Source organism: Elaeis guineensis, chromosome 8 (assembly GCF_000442705.2).
Source record: "Elaeis guineensis isolate ETL-2024a chromosome 8, EG11, whole genome shotgun sequence".
Lineage (NCBI taxonomy): Eukaryota > Viridiplantae > Streptophyta > Magnoliopsida > Arecales > Arecaceae > Elaeis > Elaeis guineensis.
Genome location: NC_026000.2, coordinates 6839311 through 6861247, shown reverse-complemented (window position 1 = coordinate 6861247; position 21937 = coordinate 6839311). Strand labels below are relative to the sequence as shown.

Genomic DNA, 21937 nt, shown 5'->3' with positions numbered 1-21937 from the left:
TCATTACATTCGTCACTGCCGATTGAATAAGGCTAGAAGGCGATAGAGAGATCTGAGGACTTGGTTTAGGTGGACCAACCCGACTCTTAGACTCGGTAGAGCTAGCGATGACGAGTTAACAGCAGTTCTGCCCAATGACGGGATCCAGGTTCCTTCTGTTATTTTAGAAGTTTTTCCTCAACACTGAATTTTACAAGTTACTGAAGAATCTACATACACTTGGTCGCATGCAATTCAGTGTGAGTTTGACGTTTTATCTTTACTATAATTCAAGTAATTATAAGTGTTAAAGAATTTACTCCATCTACTTCAATAATTTTAAAAGAAAATAATGTTGTTTGAATGAAAAAGAAAATATAATTAGTGGTGCGGAGATAAAATTTGTTACCTTCTGCTTCTCGAATTCCTCGTGCATTGTACCACCACATTTTGAGTTTTTATTTATACTGTCAGGAAGGAGGGAAGCAAACATATATGTAACAAAGTCAGAGAGGATCCACGTGACAGCGTTCACATCACACAGAGTGCATATGCCGGCAGTCAGTTGTCTTGAGAGTCCGCGTCGAAGGGGAAGAGTCACTCAAGTTGCTACCTGGTATCAACTTCAAATCTTCTCTTCTACATAGATTAAAAAGTTAGCCCGGGAAACTGAGACAGACGCCAATAAATCACCAGAACAGCACACCAACCGCAATCATTTTGAACGCCACTAACCTAAAATAAATTACAGATTCCCTCAGTATAATCTACCATGTTTAACATAATCACATACAAGCAATCAAGCACATAACAAATTGGTTTTCTTCCAATCAAGTTTCCTATGCAGTACTGTTAGAGGAACTTGACGCCACTGAAACGCATGTCTGCAAGCAAAAGAGCAAACGCAGCCTATCATTTCTGTCAGTCTTGCCGACTTCAAAAGAAAAATAATCAGTTTGAGTAAAAAAAAATGCATGACATCTAATTGGTAAAGCCAAAAATATTAGAAGCAAGCATAGACCCAGCAAGTGACAATTGAGCCCAAGTCACAATAAATACAAGTCATGCTAATCATCACCTTCATGTAGCAAGACAAAATGAACTTGAAAATTAAATTACAAAAATAGTCATCGGTTTTGTTCTTGCAAACTGACTGATTTAAATGATTATCTGAAGATTAATACTTGACAATCTCCATAAATCTAGTGTTAAATCCTGCTAAGAACTGTACACAGAAGCATCTTAAATAAGCATGAGAGAGCCATATGACCAAAAAACTGACACTGTCGGAGAAGGACACAGAAGTTCCAGTACAGAAATTGATAATACAACCACAGTAACCTATTTCAATAAATCAAAAGCATGCTGTGAACTGGAACAAAATCAACCAGCTCACACTATTTTTCAGTCTTATATGAAAAAGACATCACCGGAACTGTTCTCTGATATGCTACCCATATGCATCATCTTTATGTTAAATTTTCACATAGTACACAAACCATCTCATCAAAATCATCCAAGGCTCCAATCCTTTACCTCTTCTATGTCAAGATGATCGATGGAATGATTCAGCAGTTAAATAAATTAAAACAGTTGACTGTTCTAGAAGTATAACAGGCCTCCAACTAATTCAGCCTAAAGGCAAAAAGACATAGCAATCACATCACACACCAAAGACTGTCCCCCTAAAATCAGCATGAGGAACATGGTAATGTAACTAGAGAAAGAAGTGACATATTAAGAAGCAAAAAACAAAGTGTATAAAGGCATAGATGACCTAACCAGTAAATGTCACCCATGTCATGACCGCTTCACTAGATGGCCTGCCAATATCTCAGATAACCCTGAGGCAGGAAGGCTTTCACATCCAAAAAGTTCTTGAAGCTTGGGGTCACACAGTATTGATACATTCTCTGCATCCTATAAAAAGTTAAAGCAAGCACACTCCAAGTTAAAAGATATCAATTCTATGAGGGGCAGGATTGAAATCAGTCTCAACATAATAAAACAAAGAAGGAAATTGAAACTCAGATTAAACAAAAAGGTTAGCTTATTATAGCCAGAATGTATAGAACAAAGGTCTGGAGATATCCTGTAGAATTAGATGTGTTTTTCTGTAATGTGAACTACATTTGCATATGCATCTATGCTACCATCAGAAGCTGATATGTTTCCCTGCAACTTTAATTTTACTCTAAAACTGTCAAAAATAATACAAATTAATGGTCAGCGATCTGAAAATGCAAAACTGAAGTCCAAATGTTTAGATTCTTCTTTAACAACTAAGACAAATATACTTAACATAATTAAATCAACATCAAACCATGTATATCAGCATAAAATTATAAAGAACCGGTATTATGTGGGTCATACATGCTCTCTATATTATTTTAAGTTTGGTGATTAAATTGGAAATTTTTCTAGACCCTAAATAAATTGCTTGTGCTTTTTCAAAAGACTCCTAGAAGGATATTTGTGCCATGTTTGATATATTTATTGTTATCTTGTTATAGCAAAATATGGTCATAGATTTTTTATACCAAATATGAAAAATTTAAATATTAATACAATTTGCAGCAGATCAAGCTTTTAATGGGAGATATATATCATAGTCCTATGCCACCTAGACTTAGCTTAGCCAGGTGCTCTTCATATGGTAGAGGTCCCAGGATCAAAACTAAGTGTTGCATTCCCACCAATGTTTCAAATACAGGACCGAACCCAAAAAGCATCTCCATCAGAACAGTATTGTATCTGTAATGGTACCAATACTATTGGTACATATCGAGACTAAGAGAACCAAAACAAATGAAAAGCAAATCTCAAAGTTCATAATAAAAAAGTGCTTTAGCTCCGTGGAATCACTAATGAAGGTGCGAAGCTGAAGCGAAGTGCGTACCACGACTAGTTGGGGGTCAATTCATCAGGTTGCAGCACCTTTTTTTCTATTTCAAGCAATATCCTTTTTGTTATAGAAGCCGTTCTTTTTTGAAAGAAGGGTAAATCAGCCGCCTTTAGAACAGTATTGTATCTGTAATGGTACCAATACTATTGGTACATACCGAGACTAAGAGAACCAAAACAAATGAAAAGCAAATCAGTTGGTATGTATCAGCCCAACCAGTTTCAGTGTCCCTAGGCCCATAGAGGTGCCGGTTTTCCATCAGAATGGTACAATATTCCAATGGTACTTGAAATCTTCCACATATTTCTAACTGAAAACAAAATAAAAAAATGTAACTCTACATGAACACATAATATAATTGCAAGATCAAGATCAACGAGGATCATATATGATTAGTGGAGGCAAAATTGATGCCAGGTTACCTTTACTTCCCCTAACAATGAATTCATATATTTTATATGAGGCAGATAGAGATAGAAAAGTTAATGTGTTAGGTTGTATCATGTGCATCATTCTTGCTTAGCAAAGTCATCCAAAAATAACATGTGATTCAATTTGCAGAACTACATTTTTACTATTCATGAAACCACTAAGAGTGGTAGGAAAAAAATTGAAACATATGATCATTGCATTGCAATAAGAATAAGACCTTCACACAGACAGTAACATATACAAGTTATATTGGAAGGCATATGTAAGAATTGATCAACATATATGGAAAACTAAAGTTTCAAGTGCCGGCCCATATCACACCAATACCAGAACCCAGGATAGGTCCACTGGTACCAATTGATTTATTTTTTACAAATATTATATATATATATATATATATATATATATATATATATATATATATATATATATATATATATAAGGCAGAGCACTAGTGTCAAAACAGCACGGCATGACCATACCGGCCAGTGGCCAGCACAACCACCAGCATCGGCACTTGCAACCTTGTGGAAACACAATGAAAACATTGAGGCACTGAGGTATATATCAAAGTATAAGCTATGGAGACTCCACAATACAACACTTCAAACTTGGACAGGCCAAGAACCAACCAGTAGATATACAGCACATTTGCTTACAGGAAGGAAAGCGCAGAAGGTACATCTAAGCTGAATCAAAGATGGGCAAATTATTGGATCCAGCAAATGATAGGGTCCAGCAAATGATATCAGATGCTCCAGAATGCACAACCACTAATGATCAGTGAAAGATTAACAGATTCTATGATATGCAGTGCTGATGGCAACATGGGTCTGTAGACAACGCAAGAATCTCCAAAGAGGAGTTTTAAATAGTGTAAGCAGTAACCTTGCAGTTGCATATGCCAAACATGACACAGTAAATGCTGAAGGAGTGATCCAGCCTCTAAAGGGCCAGATAAATATCAAAGAAATGGTCCGGCCTCTAAAGAGGCCTCAAGCAACAGTGGAGATATTTAAGAAACACATGAAATGGTGACATCAGCGTTGTAGAACTGAGAGGCAAAGCCTGCAATGTAGGCCAGTGGCAAAATGAAGGGAATTAAGCTGGATAATAACAAATTGATAAAATCCACGTCTTCATGTTAATTATAAAAGAAAGGATTTCATTTGGACTAGAATATCAAAGGAGTGAATAACACACCCAAGTATACTATGATCAAATACATGGAACCTAACCAGCAAAAAATAGGAATTTTATCTAATTATAAAAGTATTGATTTAAAATTTGGAACCAAAATATAGCTATTCCTGTTTTCAAAAATCAATGACCGCAAACCAGTTCTTACTGAAAAAATAGAAAAGCTCTCTATTCAAGATCCGAAAAGGAAGTTTCCACAAGACAAATGGAGATTGAGAACAAAGGAGGAGGGAATCAGCTGACGTCGCATTAGATCGAATAAACCCAAGGCCACATCTCTTTTTGGCTTAGAAAAACCCTAGTTTCACTGAGATGGAAGGAGGGATCAAGGATTGAATCAAAGGTGGAGAGGGTTCTACGCCAGTTGCCCCCCTCACCCCATTTTTTCCTATCAAAAAAAAAAAAGAAAAAAGAAAAAAAAAGAAAAGAAAATAAGTCTAGCTACACTAATCAGTGATGCGGGAAACCTCACTTAGCCAAAGAAAAAACAAAATAAATAAATTAAAACTCACAAGCTATTAAAAGTGGTCCTGCTTTAACAAATTTCGTTGCTCGTTAAAAAATGACTCAAATTTCATGCACGATCAGAATACACCCTTATCTCCCTAGCTCAAAAAAAGAGAAGAGGCAGGTCAAGACTTCCAGCATAACTATCTGTCAAGAAGAAATCTCCCCTATAAAATATTTTTTGCAAACTTTTTTTTCCTTTCTTCCTCTTTTTTTATGAAGGTAGACTAACTGGCTCCCAGCCCATACTGAGGCTAACTAAAATAAAGCAGGAGCAAGCAGATGATTGCATATCAAAACTTATGGAGAACACAAAATAGAAAGGTCTTGAATCCAAAAAAACTCATTACCAAGGTTCGCCATTTCGGTATGGGACCCCATACCGGTAAAATCCTATTATAGTGTCGGCATGCGGTACGATATGGTACTATAGTGTCGATATGGAGCAATATGGCATACCAGTATAGTATCAATACGGTACGCTATACCGGACGGTATGGAATGGTACGGCAGAACATACTCATTACTATATGGGAGAAGTCTAATTACAGCTATTTACTAATTTGGAGTTCATCACTTAAAAAGTAAAAAAAGTAAAGGTCCTCAAAGGTGGTTGAATAATAAAGCAGGTCCCCACTTTTGGAACAAAGCTTGCTAACCATAGAATACTGTTTAACAACTGCAAACTTCCGTGTCCATTCAATAAAGAAGAACATATGACATCCGTTGTTTGCAAATCATGATTTAAAAAAAAAAACTGCATGGTTATGCCTAAGGTTGTTACCTCCAGCTGGTTAGCCTTTATGTAGTCCCATACACGCCTCAAAGCCTCAGTTTCGAGCATTTCCTTGTTTTCAGTACCAAAAAAGTTAGCGAGTGTATCAGAAATAATCACATGATATTGACCAGCATCAGGTTCAGCTGCAGCAACCACATCTTCAGTCTTCAGTTTTTTAGAGTCTGGTTCTGCATCCTCTGCAAGAATAAGAAGTACATCCAGTTTCATCCTCATTATCATTACTTCAAATATAGTACACATTTAAAACTGACCACTTACTTGTGGCCTCAAGTGGAATGATGTGCTTAGCTAACAGCTTGTTCATTTTAAACATGTCAGTACAGTCTGTCTCAAAAACTACACGAAGTTCATCATTGCAGATGATCTTCCTCCTGTTATTAGGATCTTGTAGATTGTTTTTCCTGATATACGCCCATAGCTGCTTCACAATCTGAGGCGGAAAAGCATGATTGGTATTTCCAAATACACAAACAACACTAAGTTCCAACATGCACCAAGTAGGAGAAGAAGTGAATGCTTCAAAGAAAAATTGGTTGAAAATAGAACCTGAGTTCTAGGCATGGTTGCCTCACCAACAATGGCCTGAAGTTCAGGTGAAACACCACACATTTTATTTAGACCACCTGGGCCACCCCTTCTTTTAACTCCAGTAGTAGCACTACAATAAATCAACTAAGTGTTAAAAATCAGCACAAATACAACAAAATAAAGAAGATATATCAAAATGTCTAGAAGGCATGGATGCAATGCAAGTTGGTAAAGTCAATATGACTCATCCATCCATTTGTAAAAGACCGAAATGTAGAACTGATTTGCAAAAGATCAAAATGTACAACTGATACCAAGGAAACACAGGTTAAGGTTTTCCTTCATTCATATGTTCTTTTTGAAAATCATGAGTACAATGTGAGTGTGACCTACATTCTAGAAATTGATTGGAAGGTTCTGCTGATTTAAGCAAACTCAAAGCTAGTGATGCCTTAGTTCATCCTCTGGTAATTTCAATATTGATTTTCAGTCCCGTTGCCCTAACTTCAGTGACAAGTAGACATGTCTAAGAGACCTATGTTATATATAGGTTGGCACTGAGCAAATTTTGTGTCTTTTTAGATGAGCTTCCATGGAAATTTAGTAGAAAATTTAGCAGCTTTTGGTACCTTTCTCAACTCACATGCAATGCATGTCCTGACTCCTGAAAAACATTAATAAAATATTATACATCATGACTGAAATATAAGTATTTAATTCATTAAGTAGTCAACTTTTTTCTTATTGGAATTATTTCTATTAAATAAACAACATATATTATTTATCTATCAATATCGCCCCCTTCACAGTTAAAGAAAGGGATGCAAGAAAAAGATAGAAGGTTTTGTAATTAAAATATAGGCTCTGATCATGGGTCATCTTGAAGGAGCACGATACCAACTCTTGTTCAGTAAATTTCCTTTACGAAAACACTGAGATCATAGGGAAGGAAAGGGGATAAAGGTTTGAATTTTGTTCCTATATATGGACAAGAATGATCGATTTGCCAGCAGCAAGATACTAACTTAACAGAAGTGAGCATATGTGAGTGTGTCAAAGGGAGGGGAGGGAGAAAGAGTTAATTAGGTTTCTTAATTAGCCTTCCAAAATGACAAAAGAGATTGATAGGTACCTAAGTAAAGGGTGTTCCGTCCAAAAGCATACAGATAGATTTTATAAGAGAATATTCCAAAACTTCAAACATTTTTCCTAACATAGCATAGATAAGCATAGTCTAGGACAAATGCACTCACGTACCTTGAGATATTTCAAATATGAAGTCATCATCAATTTATAGATTGGAGGGAGAAAGAGTCACACAACTGTTGTTGGCACTCCCACATAACAACCTATTGTTTTATAAAGAGTTGAGGTCATGGCTCTATCTATTAACTTTGCCTAAGTATAATTCTGATGGCATATCAAAGTAACTAAAAAAACAACACCTCATTCTCTAACTACCTTTTCCATACTAATTTATAACTAATCTCATCTCTTTCCAAACTCTATGACACCAACAATTTGGATTGCAGAGAAATCCCCAAAGTTTCTGGTTCTACATGTGCATCTACACATACTTGCATATTATTAACTTTTACAAAAGGAAACCTGACATTCAAGCTCATGAAAGCAGTTGGACACAATAGTTGGCCTATTATAATTAAGCTCTAAAACAAACAACCTGCACCAGAACAATTATGACAAGGCTAACCATTAAGGTGCTAAATTCAATCCAACTAGGACCCAAACATGCTTTTCTAGGCCCTGTAACTAATTGACTACATCTTGATTGCTGAAGTTCTAAGTACAGGAGCCTATTCCATCTCCAAAAGTAAATATAGTCAAATCATTTGACCTTTAATTTGACAACCAATGCATAAACGTTAAACCTGAATTTTGGGATTTCCTTATACAAGTGGAAGCATTTGAGAGTTTGGTCTTAAGAATTTCAAGAGAATGGAAGTTTCTTTTTAGACATGCAAGAGTTTTTCGGGATTTTTAAGGCACACAGAATGTTGGATGTATTTCGAATATATTTTACATGGGATATATTAAAACAGGTCCAGAGACAGATTAGATCAAGCCTCTCCATATGGTGGATTAAAAATATTTGACCTTGAATATGCAAATCGAATAGACAAATGGAACCATCTTGCCCTCGTCCAAACATCCCAATCAGAGCATTCTGGGACATCCACTATACCAAGTGTTGGGACAGGGCTGGAGGCTGGCAGATCCGATTCAATGGGAAATCTAGGACAGTCCCCCATGGGATTTAGGACCTTGGTCAGAGATCATAGCACACAGACAAAACCTTACTCTTTGCGGCGCCCCTGAGAACAAACAATAGCTGGCCATTTAACTATATTCCAAAGAATCTCTCCTTCTCTCCAACCCTTCCACTGTCACTACCAACATTGGACACTTCCCCCAACATGCTATATGCAGAATATTTAATTGAAGAGATTAATTGATAATCGATGAGACCCTCCTGAGTAACTAAAAGAAAATTCCACCATTATAAACTGAGAGGAAGTTTCTTGATGATAAACTTCCTGCATGATCATTAATCTCATTTTAATCTTTCTAGGATATTCAATAGGTAAGAAAGAGTCAAATTCCCCATATCGCAGCAGCAAGATGCAAAAATAAATAAATAAATAAAAGAATACACTTATTAACTCCAAATTGATGGATACAGTTAGACAATTGCGATTATGACAACAACAATTAAAAGCAAAACCTATTTTTTCAGAAGTAGAACCAAGGTCTCCACCTTTCCACCTCTCCCATGCAATCCCTCATTGGGGGTCCAAGAAACAGAGAACAAACCCAATTATTTTCATCCAATTACAGCAAGATTTAAGGAAAAGAAAACAAGGCAAAACCTACTTCAAATAGTTACACAGTTAGAAGCATCAGGGAGACACTATTCCGTCAGAAACTCCGCCAATAAACCTACTTCCGTTCACAGAAAGGACGATTGCTGCAAAATAAAGCAAACATGATGGCAAAAGAGAAATTAGAAGCAAAAAGGAGGCACCTTTCCTTTGGGGTCATAGCCGCAGGTCGAACTGCGGCAGGGACCGCCGGGGGCGGCTGCTGGAGCTGCTGCTGGAGATGGTAGGCGGCGACGACGGCGGCTGCGGGGAGGGGTGGGGGGTACTGGTAGGCGAGGCCCGGCTGGTGGGAAAAGGAGCCGGAGGCGAGGGGCGCGGGACCCTGCTGGAGGAGGTTGCGGTGGTGGTTGGGCGGTGGCGTGGGCGCGGGGCGAGGAGGGCCGAGGAGGAGCTCAATCTGGTCGCGGATGAAGCCCGCCTTGTGGGAGAGGTCGAGCCCTAGCTTGGCCTCGACCTGGCGGACGACGGCGCTAAGGTTGGCACCGGCGGGGGTGGAGGGGTCGGACTGGCGGAGAAGTGACTCGACGCAACTCGCGATCTCCTGGTCGGAAACCATTGCGGCCGGCCGGCATGCGCCGGCGATTTCACGGCGCGGGACGGAGGAGGAGAAACGAAACTCAAATCCCTCTCCCTCCCCGCCCTTGGCCCCTACCTACCTCTCTCTCTCTCTCTCTCTCTCTTGTGGATCTCTCTAAATATAAACAGGATCAATGAATTGACGAAAACACCCTCGAGGGAGGTCAGCAAGTAATTAGTTTGGTTGTTGGTGGGGGTTTCCATTTTTAATCATGAGGTCCTAAGTTTCCTGATATGTAAAAAGAAAAAGTAAAAGATTAAAGAACACCACCTGGACCCAGGCTGCTGATGTGGCAGACGCGGTGCTCGCTAAGTTGCTGGAGTGCACCGACACCCCGAAAATTTTTCATTAGTTAGAATCATTCCACCGTATATACCTTGAGTCATTCAATAAAAAATCATCATATTATTCAAAAAAATAATTTTTTTATTCAAAATAAAAAAAATCAACTGATCAGCTATAATTAATAATATTTTTTTTTAAATCTAAAATTTTCAATCAAATTTGAGTAATAATATATTTTTTTAACAATAAGATGATGTGAGAGTTGTTATTAGATGATCCAAAATATATATAATATGATGATTATAACCAATAATTTTTGCTTAAATTATGTATTATGTCATTTTTTGATTGACAATTGGATATGAAAATATGAGAATCAATTGGACTAGTGGCTGGTAATAATACTTTCTAGAAAAAAATCAAATATAAATTATATTTTATGCAAAAAAAATAAAAATATTAGCACCTTCGAGGAGTCGATTAAGTTTTCCTAGGCTTTGGGTGGTCCATCCCCTCAACTTTGCTACTTATATTGCTCCTCAATTGGTGCGGCTAATATTTTGATTTTGTGATTTGAGAGATAGATAAATCAAATAATTAAAATAGGAAAGTAGAATGAAAGTAAGACCATATTTTTTAAAAAAGAAAAAAAGAGAAAGAGTTTTTTTTTTTTTTTTAACTAGAATTCATTGAAGAAGGATTGGTATTTTCTTTAAAAAAATTGACAATCCTTTTGTCTAGAAGGTTGTGTATGTGTGTGTGTTTTAGATACATAAGGCTGAAGCCAATTCCCGTTTGGATTGATGAAATTTACGCAAGAATTTGACAAGATTCAATAATAAGTTTTTGACATGAAGAGAACACAATTAGATCACCATATTAAATAATTTGAAATATCAATATTGCTATACCACCTGTAATTTTTCACTTTTTTTTTTTTTTTTTGACTAAAAGCTTGAGCCAAGCTAATTATTATTTGAAGAAACGTTCCAATAACTAAACTTCATAGAATATATGAGCTTTTGCGACTTAAAAGGTACAGTGCAACTAAACTGGCAGTGATGACAAGCTTTATTCAATGTAAGACATTCAGCATCATCTCTTAAAATTCAGTTTTTCAAAATAATAATTTATTTCTGGATCTCATCAAAGTCAGCATCACGACTCCTTCCTCTTCCCCCACTTCTTGGTTCATGACAAGCAAGAGTGGTGGAAGCAGCATGATAAAATTTTAACTCATAGTCAAGGATCCCTAAAATCCATCATAGAATAATATTTCAGAGCAAACACGAGTAAACATGTTCTTGAGAGAGCAAATTTCATTGATTCACAAAAACATGGGATGTTAAGGGGGTTTTCAAGCTCTGCAACCTCTAACAAGTGATGGGGTTGATGAGGTGTCTTGGAAAATCTGATGAGCTTCTAAAACGAGAATTTCTTCGTATGGTGAACTGGTTACTATCGGAAAGGTTCGACCGACAATTAGGTTGCCATCGTATACCGTGTGATGATGACAAGTCTACAATTTGGTATATCTCTTAACTTCGTTATCTTTAAGGTATTTTTCGGTTAATGGGGTGCTGTCAAATACGATGGAATCCATCTTGAATTCTGTTGCTTCCCATGCAAGTCTTAGAAGTTCCCTTTTGAAAGTGACATGGGCACCATTAGTTAGCTTCTAAAAGCGGTAACAACAACCTTATCAGAATACTATTGGTCGGATATGGACCCTCCTAGTTTTGATGGTAAATATGCGAAAGTTCAATAACCTTCCAATGGTGAATAGCAAATCATCCAACGTGTACTGCTGACTGTGAAGTTGTTACCGCTAGTTCATGGTTCCGTGATACCAAACCCTTCATCCTACTTCTCGGGAGGTCCAAAACACAAGACCCGGTATAATTGCAGCTAGGATTGCCTGCATCATTTGCCTCCTCCTCTTCTTCTTCTTCTTCTTCTTCTTTCGATATATATTATAAAGAAAAAAAAAAAAAAACTCATCATTAGACTAGTGTTTTCACATGTTTAGCTGTTAATAAACTGCATGGTAAAAGAAATTTTTTAATACGGCAAACTCCAAGTGAATCTTTTAGTCAATCTATCCCATCATTAAAAGCAAACTCCCGAGCAGTGCATGATACTTTGGCCGGAGTTGTCCATCTACATGCATTGTTTTGTTCCTGCTCACGTGTTGACCAGGAGGAAGACTATGGGATCCATGCAATCGCCCTCTAAAAAGGCCAACGTGTCGAGCCGCTGGGCCTCACCGTGCCAAGCAGCTACTCTTTCTCGGTTGATTCTAATCTTTAAGATGGAGGAGGTCAGAACTTGCATCCCCGACTTAAAGTTTGCTTCGTAAAGAATGTAAACGCCTTCTCTCTCTGCAAGTGATTGGACACAGCCACAGATTTCGAGTATAACACTTGAAAGCATGCGAATTGGGCAATACTTTTTAGGATGAAAAAAATCAGCGGAGATGGTTGAATAAACTTTATGGATCAAAGTGGCCAAAACATGAAATATATTGACACTAGAAATATCAAATTCTGTGGATTAAAGAGGATGATAATGATATAAATTTTTTCACAAATCTACCATATTAATATCTTAAGAAGGAGACACAATGAGATCCACTAAGGTTCGATCACTGGCAAGTCAGAAAGTAGAAGAGGACCATGCAATTCAATAGGTTTTGCTTGACCATTTTAAGCAAAGATGGTCCTAGCATGTATCACCAACCTCAGACCGATTACTGAGATATTGTCTCCAATCTTTTTTACCCAGAATGAGTCAATTAAAATAATTATGGTAGATGAGATAGAGGAAGCTGTCAAACATATGAACTCCGACAAAATCTCTGGTCTAGATGGCTAGCTTTCCTCCCCTTGTTCTTCATGTTTTGTTGGTCTTCTATCAAATCTAATGTTATTTATAGGATCTTCTTCTTTCTCATCGTGCTCCAACATATTGCAGTTCCTTTGTTTGTTCGGGCCATGGCTTTCATGATCTTTCTTTGATAGGACATTCGTTTCCTATCTTCGGATGTATACTTGTACATTTTGATCTCTGCACTTGTTTTACTTTATATTGTTCTTAGGAACCTACGGACCATTGAGAGAGAGAGAGGAAAATAAAAAAAAAAAAGGCCATCGACCAATGTGTAAGGTGCCATGTTCTTCTGGGGCATTCTTTGAACAATTGGAAGGTGAATTCCATAGTGCTGGAGTCAATGAGCATGGATAAAATTGCATTTCAAAAAATTTAACTTTTTTTTTTGATATAATTAGATGATCATACCAGTCTAATATGAGTGCAGTCCAAAAAATCAGAGTAGAAAAAAAAAAAAAAACTCCTCCATGCTGTTTGTTTGAATATAGACTCTGCATTTTTTTCAAATATCTACATAATTTTTCTCATCTTGTTGTTACTCCTATATTTCATGATCATCTTGGTCGGGGACATCATAAACTTTAGCATCACTCATCTAATCAAAGCCCTTTGACAGTACTTCTCCAATCAATATGCAAGCTCTCCATCTATTCATTTGAATTGAATTTTCCAATTCAATTGGGGTAGCGAGTTGAATCTCAACAACAAAGAAGTAGGACATTACAAAATATGAATGGTAATGCATAGTCATTCAATTTATCATATTTGATCCAATCCAATTAAATTAGATTATCTATTTAATAAAATGATCAATTCAAATTTAAATTTTTGACCTTCTTAATTAATAGATTCAGGTTGAATTGATAAATTTTTGATTTATCCTATATCCAATCAGACCTAATTACCACCACATCATTGTGAGTAGTTGCAGCGATAGGATAAAATATGAAGTATAATACAAAGATATTTTTTAAAAATAATATATATTATAAAAATAAAAAAAATTGAGGAGATTAAATATTTATGTTTAAAAAAATATATATTATCGTATGCTTAAAAATCTCGCAAGGCAACACTTTTTCACTTATTCAATTAATTAAAAAAAAAATTTCTTTCGTTAAATATTGGGCCAATGGATAAAATTTTTATATCCGATTCAATCGTAGAAGATTATGGTCACACCATCATCGTCTCTCACGTATCCCCCACCCCATAGATCATAAAGTAGAAGCAGGGAGAAGAAAAAAAAAAAAAAGGAAGGAGAGGAGGGGGGAGAGAGTAGGGTTGGTGGCATCGAAGTCAAGTGAGGAGAGGGGCGAAGCCGCGGTGGGGGCAGGGTCGGGGTGCAGGAGTTGGGGCAGGGGTCCGAGGTGCAAGCCTCGGGATGGAGATCCGTGGTGGGGCTGGTGTAGATGTCGAGGGGCCAAGGTGCAGGCCTCAGAGTGGGGGCGTGGAGTAGGGATGGGGGGCCCGTCGAAGGGGGATTGGGTGTGGAGAAGAAGAAATTTTTTTTTTTTATGGGTAAGGGACATGTGGTAGATGATGACGGTTTGATCATAAATTTCTTTTATGACCGGGCCAACTATAAAAATTTTATCCAGGATCGATGGATCATGCTGCCACAGAATCTAACCTGCCGCACAACCTCTCCTATCGCCGTCCAGCCATCCCATGTTTTAACGGCAGAGATAATCCCGCATACGAAATTCTATGAGACGCTTTAAACACGGGAATTTCCCATCATCTTTCCGATCAGAACTCCACCGTTCATCAAGCGCAAGATAAATCAAAGTCGAAGATGGGATCTCCGCCGTTGAAGCAATCGAGTGCATCGTTTTTTTGGATCTACTTACAAAGGGATGAGAAGACGGCCGAGAAGAGAACGCACCCCACCCCCCACCATTTCCGTCTCTCTCGGTCTCCCATGGCGGAAGATCTGGTCCTGGACACGGCCATCAGGGACTGGGTCCTCGTCCCTCTCTCTGTGGTCATGGTCCTCATCGGCGTCCTTCGCTACTTCGTCGCCAAGCTCATGCGCTCCTTCCAGCCCCCCGATCGCAAAGCCCTCAAGGAAGGGTTCGTTCCTATCCTAACCCCAATTTCTCTTCTAATCCCAACCTCACCACTTTCTTGTTCTTTTTCCTTTTTGTTCCTTGGTGAAATTGCTTTCTTGATATTGATGGCGCTCCAAATTTCTCCTCTCGTCGTCGATCTGCCCCTAAACCCCCCCAACGGCTGAAATAAAACCCTAATTTTGATTTAAATTCTGTCGCAATATTGTTCTTGGATGCGTTTCTTTTGTGTATGCGTGTGTGTGTGTGTTTTTTTTTTTTTTTTGCTGGGCTGATCTTGGCTTTGGATGGTCTCTAGGCAGGTGGTTCTCAGAGCTAGGAACTTAAAGGCAGGGGCCAATTTCATCCCGGCGAAGTCCTTTCGGGTGCGAAGATTCTATTTTACTAACGAGGTAGCTTTGATGAGAACTGAACGTTTCATAGACTTGGTATCGGTTGCTCTGATGCTTTGTGTTCTATTTTTACTCATGGATATCTATGTCTTGGAGGAAGGTGTAAAGACTGTTGAACTTCATGTGCAGAAATTTGTTAATCTTCATATATTCTTCAATTTTTGGGTTCTAAACTGACATGTTAAATATTTTTGTGCAAGTATAAATCGGTTTTGATTTGCTGGAGAGAAAAAAATTAAAAAAATATTCAGAAAACCCATTAGAAATTGGTTCAAGTCACTAGAAGCTATCATATGGTTTTATATAATCCCATTATAAAGTTGTTAGACATTCATGAGGAATTTTAAAGTGTTATTCCTAAAGAAGGTCTCTTAATATTGATTGAAATATTCTAGGAAAGCAACAACCGTAATATAGAGAACCTTGTTAAATGTCCTTAATGTTGAACATAGAATTTGTTGCAACCATGCATACCCATGCAAGTCCATGCAGTAACCATTTCGTGCTTCCTCTATCAAATTCCCATCACCCAGCTCAATGATTTTTTAGGTATTCCTCCAGTCATCTAATGCAGTCTAGCCCATTTTTAATAGTTTTGTGGGACTCACTTTGCTTATGAGCACTAGATTAGAAGTCAGTTGGAATCCAACTAATAGTGTCCATAGGGATTTGTGGAAAGTGAGCCCTATAAAATAACTGAAAACTGGAACACAATGAATTTAAATTGCAGAATGTATGGATATCTATCAACAACACATTGGTGTTGATAGCTCTTTGCTTATTTTTTTAAATGAAAACTGCTTTGCTTCTTGATGCAGGAGAACGGCCTACTGCATGTTCCCAAAGATCAGGCCCAGAATGCCCAGGCACAAATGTTTTCAGATCCCAATATGGCTATGGATATGATGAAGAAAAATCTTTCAATGATCATTCCACAGGTATTGCAAAACATACTTTTGAAGGTTCATAAGCTCATCTTTTCCAATGAAATTATTCTCTTCCCTTTCAGACACTTACTTTTGCATGGGTGAACTTTTTCTTCTCAGGATTCGTAGCAGGTATGTTGTTTAACATGATTGTTAGATGCTAGTCTCTTCAATTCTTCTAATACCTGGCATTAATGGGGTTGACTTGAATTTTCTCGTTCATTCACTGCATTATTTTTGAGCTACTGGCTTTTGTGTTAATATTCTTCCAGTGCAATCATCTTATTGTTGTTTGTTAAAATAGTATATCCTTCCCACCTTCATATATGCTGGTTTTGGTCCTTGAAAAAGGAAAATTTCATATCTGATGACACAGATACAAAAAAAAGAAAAAGAAAAAGGTATGTGTGTGTGTGGGGGGGGGGGGTTGACAATCAAATAGACAGTTCACCTTTATAAAAGTTCATGCACAATCACAACAAATTATATTTTCCTCTGTCTTTCACAAATGAGTTCTAATTTCTTAGGTTCTTCTCATTTTTCACTTGCCTCTTTGTGGTGCTCTTTTCCCGATATGTTCACTCACACTTGAAGTTAGAGATAATTTTTCTTTTTTTTTTTATAAGAAATGAGCCATATTGTTGAAGCATGGATGCTATAGCTTTCTCAAACCCTTGACATGCGAGCTTTGCTTGCGTGAAGCTTTAAAACTTTGGTTCTGTAAACCTGTGGCAGATGTGAGAATGTGGGAATGATCATTAAAGATAAAAGTAACAAAGTTCTGAAGTATGTCCAAAGCTACAATAGTGTCAGTTTGTCTGCTAATTATATTCTATGATTTATATGACAAGTACTTTCATTATAAAGTCAGGAAAGAGGTGACTACACATTAGGGCTAATTTTATAGGTCAAAATAATTTTCATATGGAGCCAAATCAAGTATCTCCGAGCATGTCGTCAAGGAATGGTCACTTATCTTTATCGTTGCTTTTCTCAGCATTCACTTTACAATGATGCATCACTGTCATTTTTTTTAAAAAAAAAGTATCCATACGCTTGTTCACACTGAGTATTCCATCCAAGATTTGTCTACCTTCTATTAAGCCTCTCAGAGTATGTGAAAGCTAGACACAATCCACAAGATTTTATTTTGAAAACCAATTCATAGGTAGTAAAAATGAGAACATTAAAGTTATTATATCCTTTCTTTAGAAAAATATTTTTATTTTCATAATAAGAGTGAATTCACCTTGTTTGCCAACCAAACTATGTTATGGAATTCTTCAGTCACAAGGGCAAATTCCAAAATTCTGCAGGTTTGTATTTGCAGGTGTTGTTCTAGCTACTGGTATCTTGTCATGTTTTCTGTAATCACCATGTCTTATATTAAGTTGAACTGTTTTGCCAGCACCATTATACATGATGTGATATTTTGTTATTCTTATGCAAGATATATAATTTCAAATGTTCTTCCATTCGACAAATTCTTTTGCATCCAACACCATAATATAGATTAGGCTTTATGTGATGTTGACTTCTTTTTTGATGATATGCATCTGAATGTAATGATATGATTATCTGTTCCTGGTTGTCTTTCTTTTCAGCAAAAATACCGTTCCCATTGACCCAAAGGTTTAGGTCAATGCTGCAGAATGGTATTGACCTCAGCACTGTTGATGTGAGCTATGTCAGTAGTCGTTCCTGGTATGCCTAGTTACATAAAGATCTATTATTTGTGCCCATTTGAACGAAACTGATGATTTTCTGTTATTTGCATTAGGTATTTCCTTAATTTGTTTGGCTTGAGGGGTTTATTCAGCCTTATTCTTGGGGAGGAGAATGGTGAGTATTAAACATTCATTGTTATACAACCTTTTTCAATTTATTTTTCACTGATCTGTTGGATAAACATTTTATTTATAATCAATCTCAATCATTAATCAAAAAAAAATATTTTATCATTTTCCTATTCAGCCCAGGATGACACACAAAGGATGATGCAAATGGGTGGGTTTGGCTTTGACCCAACAAAGGTATAATGCTTCCAATTATGTGAAAATTTCATTTCATCACAGTCAAATTGCTTTCATTGCATATTGTTTTCAGCTAGTTTTTCACGAAATTTTTTGTCTAGATTGCGGAACTTCTTTGCTAACCAATAAAAAAACTTGGATCCTACCTTGTTGTTCTCCATCCTTTTTCACTTTTTTCTCTTGTTCTTCTATGAGAGATGTATGTTTGTTGCTTTCAATTGATTTGACAACTCAAGGTTTCTCACTGAGGTGACAGCATAGAGAGAAGGCAGGATGTGGAGCAACAACAATGTGATGCAGATGAAAATGGATTATCTGACTTTACTTCTTTCCTTTTGAAATTGTCTGAATATGAATAATATGGGTGTATCCATCATGGATTCGTATTGTGAACTGGATACGTTAGCTCCAACCATGATTGTTGAGTCTTCTATCAACTATTTGTAGTTGGTCAGCTTTACATATCTTCATTCTCTAATCATTTCTATTAAAGGTTATCTCTGATGTTTTTATTAGCATCCATGTCCTTTATCTCAACTGTCATCCATATTACCTTAGATTCCCCTCCCTTTCCTTTCCTAGATATGTCAACAAATATTTGAGCTTCACTACTTAGTGAAGCTTCCCCAAATCTTTGTCTTACATGCCCATAATAGTGATGTATTATCTGGATGCGCATGTAAGGAATGGTTCGAGGTTGATTGTAATGATGTAGTTGACTTTTGAATCTAAGTGGATATTTAGTTTTATATTGTTTACTCCAAAAGGCTAATCTCTAGTAGATTTACTTGATTTATTCCAATATATCTGCTATATCTATTCCAACTTATGTATATCATGAAACAGGTATAGATATGATGAATGTCCAAGTATCATATGTATCTTCCAAGTAAATATTAATATTTCAGATATGCATTTGATATCAACAATTGCTTGCAAGAAATATGAAATTATTCATATCCAATGTCTATGCATATATATAGTGTGGATTTTGGACAACTATGGCTACTAATGTACGCGATCCGTATCTTTTTTGGCCCCCAGAGCAATTACAGATATATACATGTATGCACATGTGTAGTATCCAATTATCATATGTTTGTTTAAGTAAAAAAGAATAGTGCAGATGTGATATTCATATCTACACTTGCTTATAAGGAATATGAAATTATCGATATTCAATTTGCATGCATTTACATAATATTGTTTTACCTGATTCATATATACGCTTATTTAAGGCAACTATGGGTATATGTATGTATGCACGTATGTTGTATCTGATTGGTATCTGTATTGTTATGTTGTATAACCCTGTCAAATTGATTCATATCATTATCTGTATCAGTTTAAACGAAAGCAGATAAGCTAATGTATAAACCAATATCTGACCCATATCTAGTTGATTTTCATCCCTTTAGTGCAGTATCCAGTTTCTAGAAGCCTTGGTTTGTGTAGCTGTTGTTGTTGGGGATGGTCCAGGCCTTTGGCCTCCTGTTTGCCTATTGGATATGCATTCTGCAAGAAAAGATGCCCTGGATGATAAAAAAATGTCATTCTAGTTGCCGGTTCCTGTTGACAATAGTAAAAGTTAGTCTGAAGAACGTTCTTTTGTTCTTTTTTTGGTAATAACTTTCTTTTGCTCTTTGCTTGGTTGCAATAAGATCCTATATTTACCGCCATTATGGACTCTGATCATGGATAAGAAATGATGTTATTAGAAGTAACCTTTGTATCATCACCTTTGTTAGCCATATCGTTAAAATATTCATCAATCTAATTATTTTTAATGAATTAATGCTTTTCGAACAAGAAAAAGAAAGAGTCGAAGTGCCGGGCTAAATGTATCTATGAAACAGCATTTTATACTAATATTGTTATATTTACTTTTTGATGAGAATAGATGGCGTCCCGGAGACTGCAATTCCTAATGCAGTTGAGATTTCCTTGGGTTGGTTAACTTGTTTTCCTCACTACATTATGAGTAAACTTTTTTAAGCTCATAAATGGTGTTCTAGATGACTTGTTCAGAAGTAAAGTGCAGTTCAGAACAATGAGATTTGAATTCAGTGTACAATAACATGTTCAGGTCATGCATCATTTTTGGAACATGGGGCTTCTGACTACTAGTTTAAATCTTTCATCCAGATTTACTCTCACAGTCAGCTTAATTTGAAGCCTCTTATTATTGTTCATTGCAGAGAACATTTATGTGCCACCATTTTTAAAAATCTATTCTCACAATTTATAATTTGAAAATTAAGCCAGCGGTTTTCTTCTCTTGGTGTTTCAGAGCTTGAGTGCAGAGAAAGACAGCCTGGACATTGTTCAGCATGAGTGGGTCCTTCCAAAGATGGAGCAACGTGCTGAAGAAGTATTGAGAAAATTAGTGAAGTAGAAACTTTGCCCATTTAATTGAGTGAGATCACTGGTCAACAAAGTTGAAGTTTATCATTACGTACTGGATTGTAGACGCTCGAATATTGGTGTATTTCTAGTTAATGTGTTTTATTCTGCCATTATGGAAATCCCAGAGACCTAATCCACAAAGGCACAGCAGACTAATATTTCCTGAAAGAAATGCAGGCTGGTTTTATGAATTTTGTTTTCATTTGGTTAAACAAGATCAACTAATTCATATGCCATAATTCTATTAGCACTTTATAGTGATATGATGCTTATATTCTTTACAAGTTAGCAGAGCATCTAACTATGGACTTTGAAGGCTTCCGTGCTTGCGCAGACAAGCACAAAAATATACATGGTGCTTGTAGCGTATGCGGACACTGCAATTCAAAGTTTATTAAGGTTCTTCTGTGGCTTGTTTGTAAACATGTGGTGCATCTGAACTTTACCCACTTCATATAGTGGTTATGTTGATGAGATTTTCCTCGTGCCTGAGGCCCATAACTGCTTATCGTTCTGTGATTTTGACAGATTGCATGCTATTAACTCCAGACTGCAGGTCACTTGTTTTCCTTGGAAGCCCCCCCCAATTTATGATGTGCTTGAAAGGTTCTTCTGGACTGTTGATAGAGTAGTGGAACAGCAGGGACTAAAAATAGTGCTGTGTCGAGGGACGTGTTGAATGGTGTTTTTCTTTTCTTTCTTTTCTATAGTCAGGTTAAGTTTCAACGAAGTCATTTGATTTTAATTAATATTTTTTTTCAATAGATGGTAAAGTCCTCTAAGTGCTAGTAATGACTGATGGGAGCTGGGTTACCATTATTTGTTGTCCAACTCTGGCTTCATTTGGCAAGCAATTCAAGTTGGGAACATGATTATGCCTGATGGGCAACTATGACTCCAGTCGTTTGAGTAAAAACTAACGGAGTTACTGGAGAACCCTTATTAGGTCAACTTTGTAGATTAGTTGGGTGGGGACAAATTCCTCTAGCTAGATTTGGATTGAACGGATGAAGCGCAGTTCGCTACATTAGAAGCAAGGTGGATGTAAAATTCTGACGAGGCCAACATGGAAACTAGTATTCATGAAACATGTTAATTACTCAGTCT

The 21937-nt window shown here is 36.9% G+C and overlaps 2 protein-coding genes across 5 annotated transcripts; one reads left to right on the top strand and one right to left on the bottom strand.

Annotated features, from left to right (window-relative positions):
- Positions 1 to 414: 414 nt before the first annotated feature.
- On the bottom strand, positions 415 to 9923 carry LOC105050514 (uncharacterized). 4 transcript variants are annotated; one of them, XR_003801655.2, is made up of 7 exons: positions 9394 to 9923; positions 6369 to 6480; positions 6081 to 6252; positions 5808 to 5998; positions 3101 to 3194; positions 2879 to 3010; positions 1762 to 1899 (listed from the first exon to the last, which is right to left on the bottom strand). XR_003801655.2 is itself a non-coding variant. In XM_019852598.3 (6 exons), the coding sequence occupies exons 1-5, from the start codon at positions 9804 to 9806 to the stop codon at positions 1780 to 1782; spliced, it is 1008 nt and encodes a 335-aa protein (XP_019708157.1). In that variant the 5' UTR covers positions 9807 to 9923; the 3' UTR covers positions 415 to 888; positions 1762 to 1779. The 4 variants fall into 4 exon arrangements, 2 of the variants coding, with proteins under 2 accessions (XP_019708157.1, XP_010928869.1); XM_019852598.3 differs by lacking the exons at positions 2879 to 3010; positions 3101 to 3194 and adding an exon at positions 415 to 888; XM_010930567.4 differs by lacking the exons at positions 2879 to 3010; positions 3101 to 3194 and adding an exon at positions 415 to 863.
- Positions 9924 to 14848: 4925 nt separating this feature from the next.
- Positions 14849 to 21021, top strand: LOC105050515 (uncharacterized). The gene is made up of 8 exons (XM_010930568.4): positions 14849 to 15077; positions 15372 to 15465; positions 16284 to 16403; positions 16475 to 16523; positions 17996 to 18095; positions 18172 to 18233; positions 18366 to 18424; positions 20715 to 21021. Exons 1-8 carry the CDS (start codon positions 14926 to 14928, stop codon positions 20817 to 20819), a joined length of 741 nt encoding a protein of 246 aa, XP_010928870.1. The 5' UTR covers positions 14849 to 14925; the 3' UTR covers positions 20820 to 21021.
- The last annotated feature ends 916 nt before the right edge of the window (positions 21022 to 21937 follow it).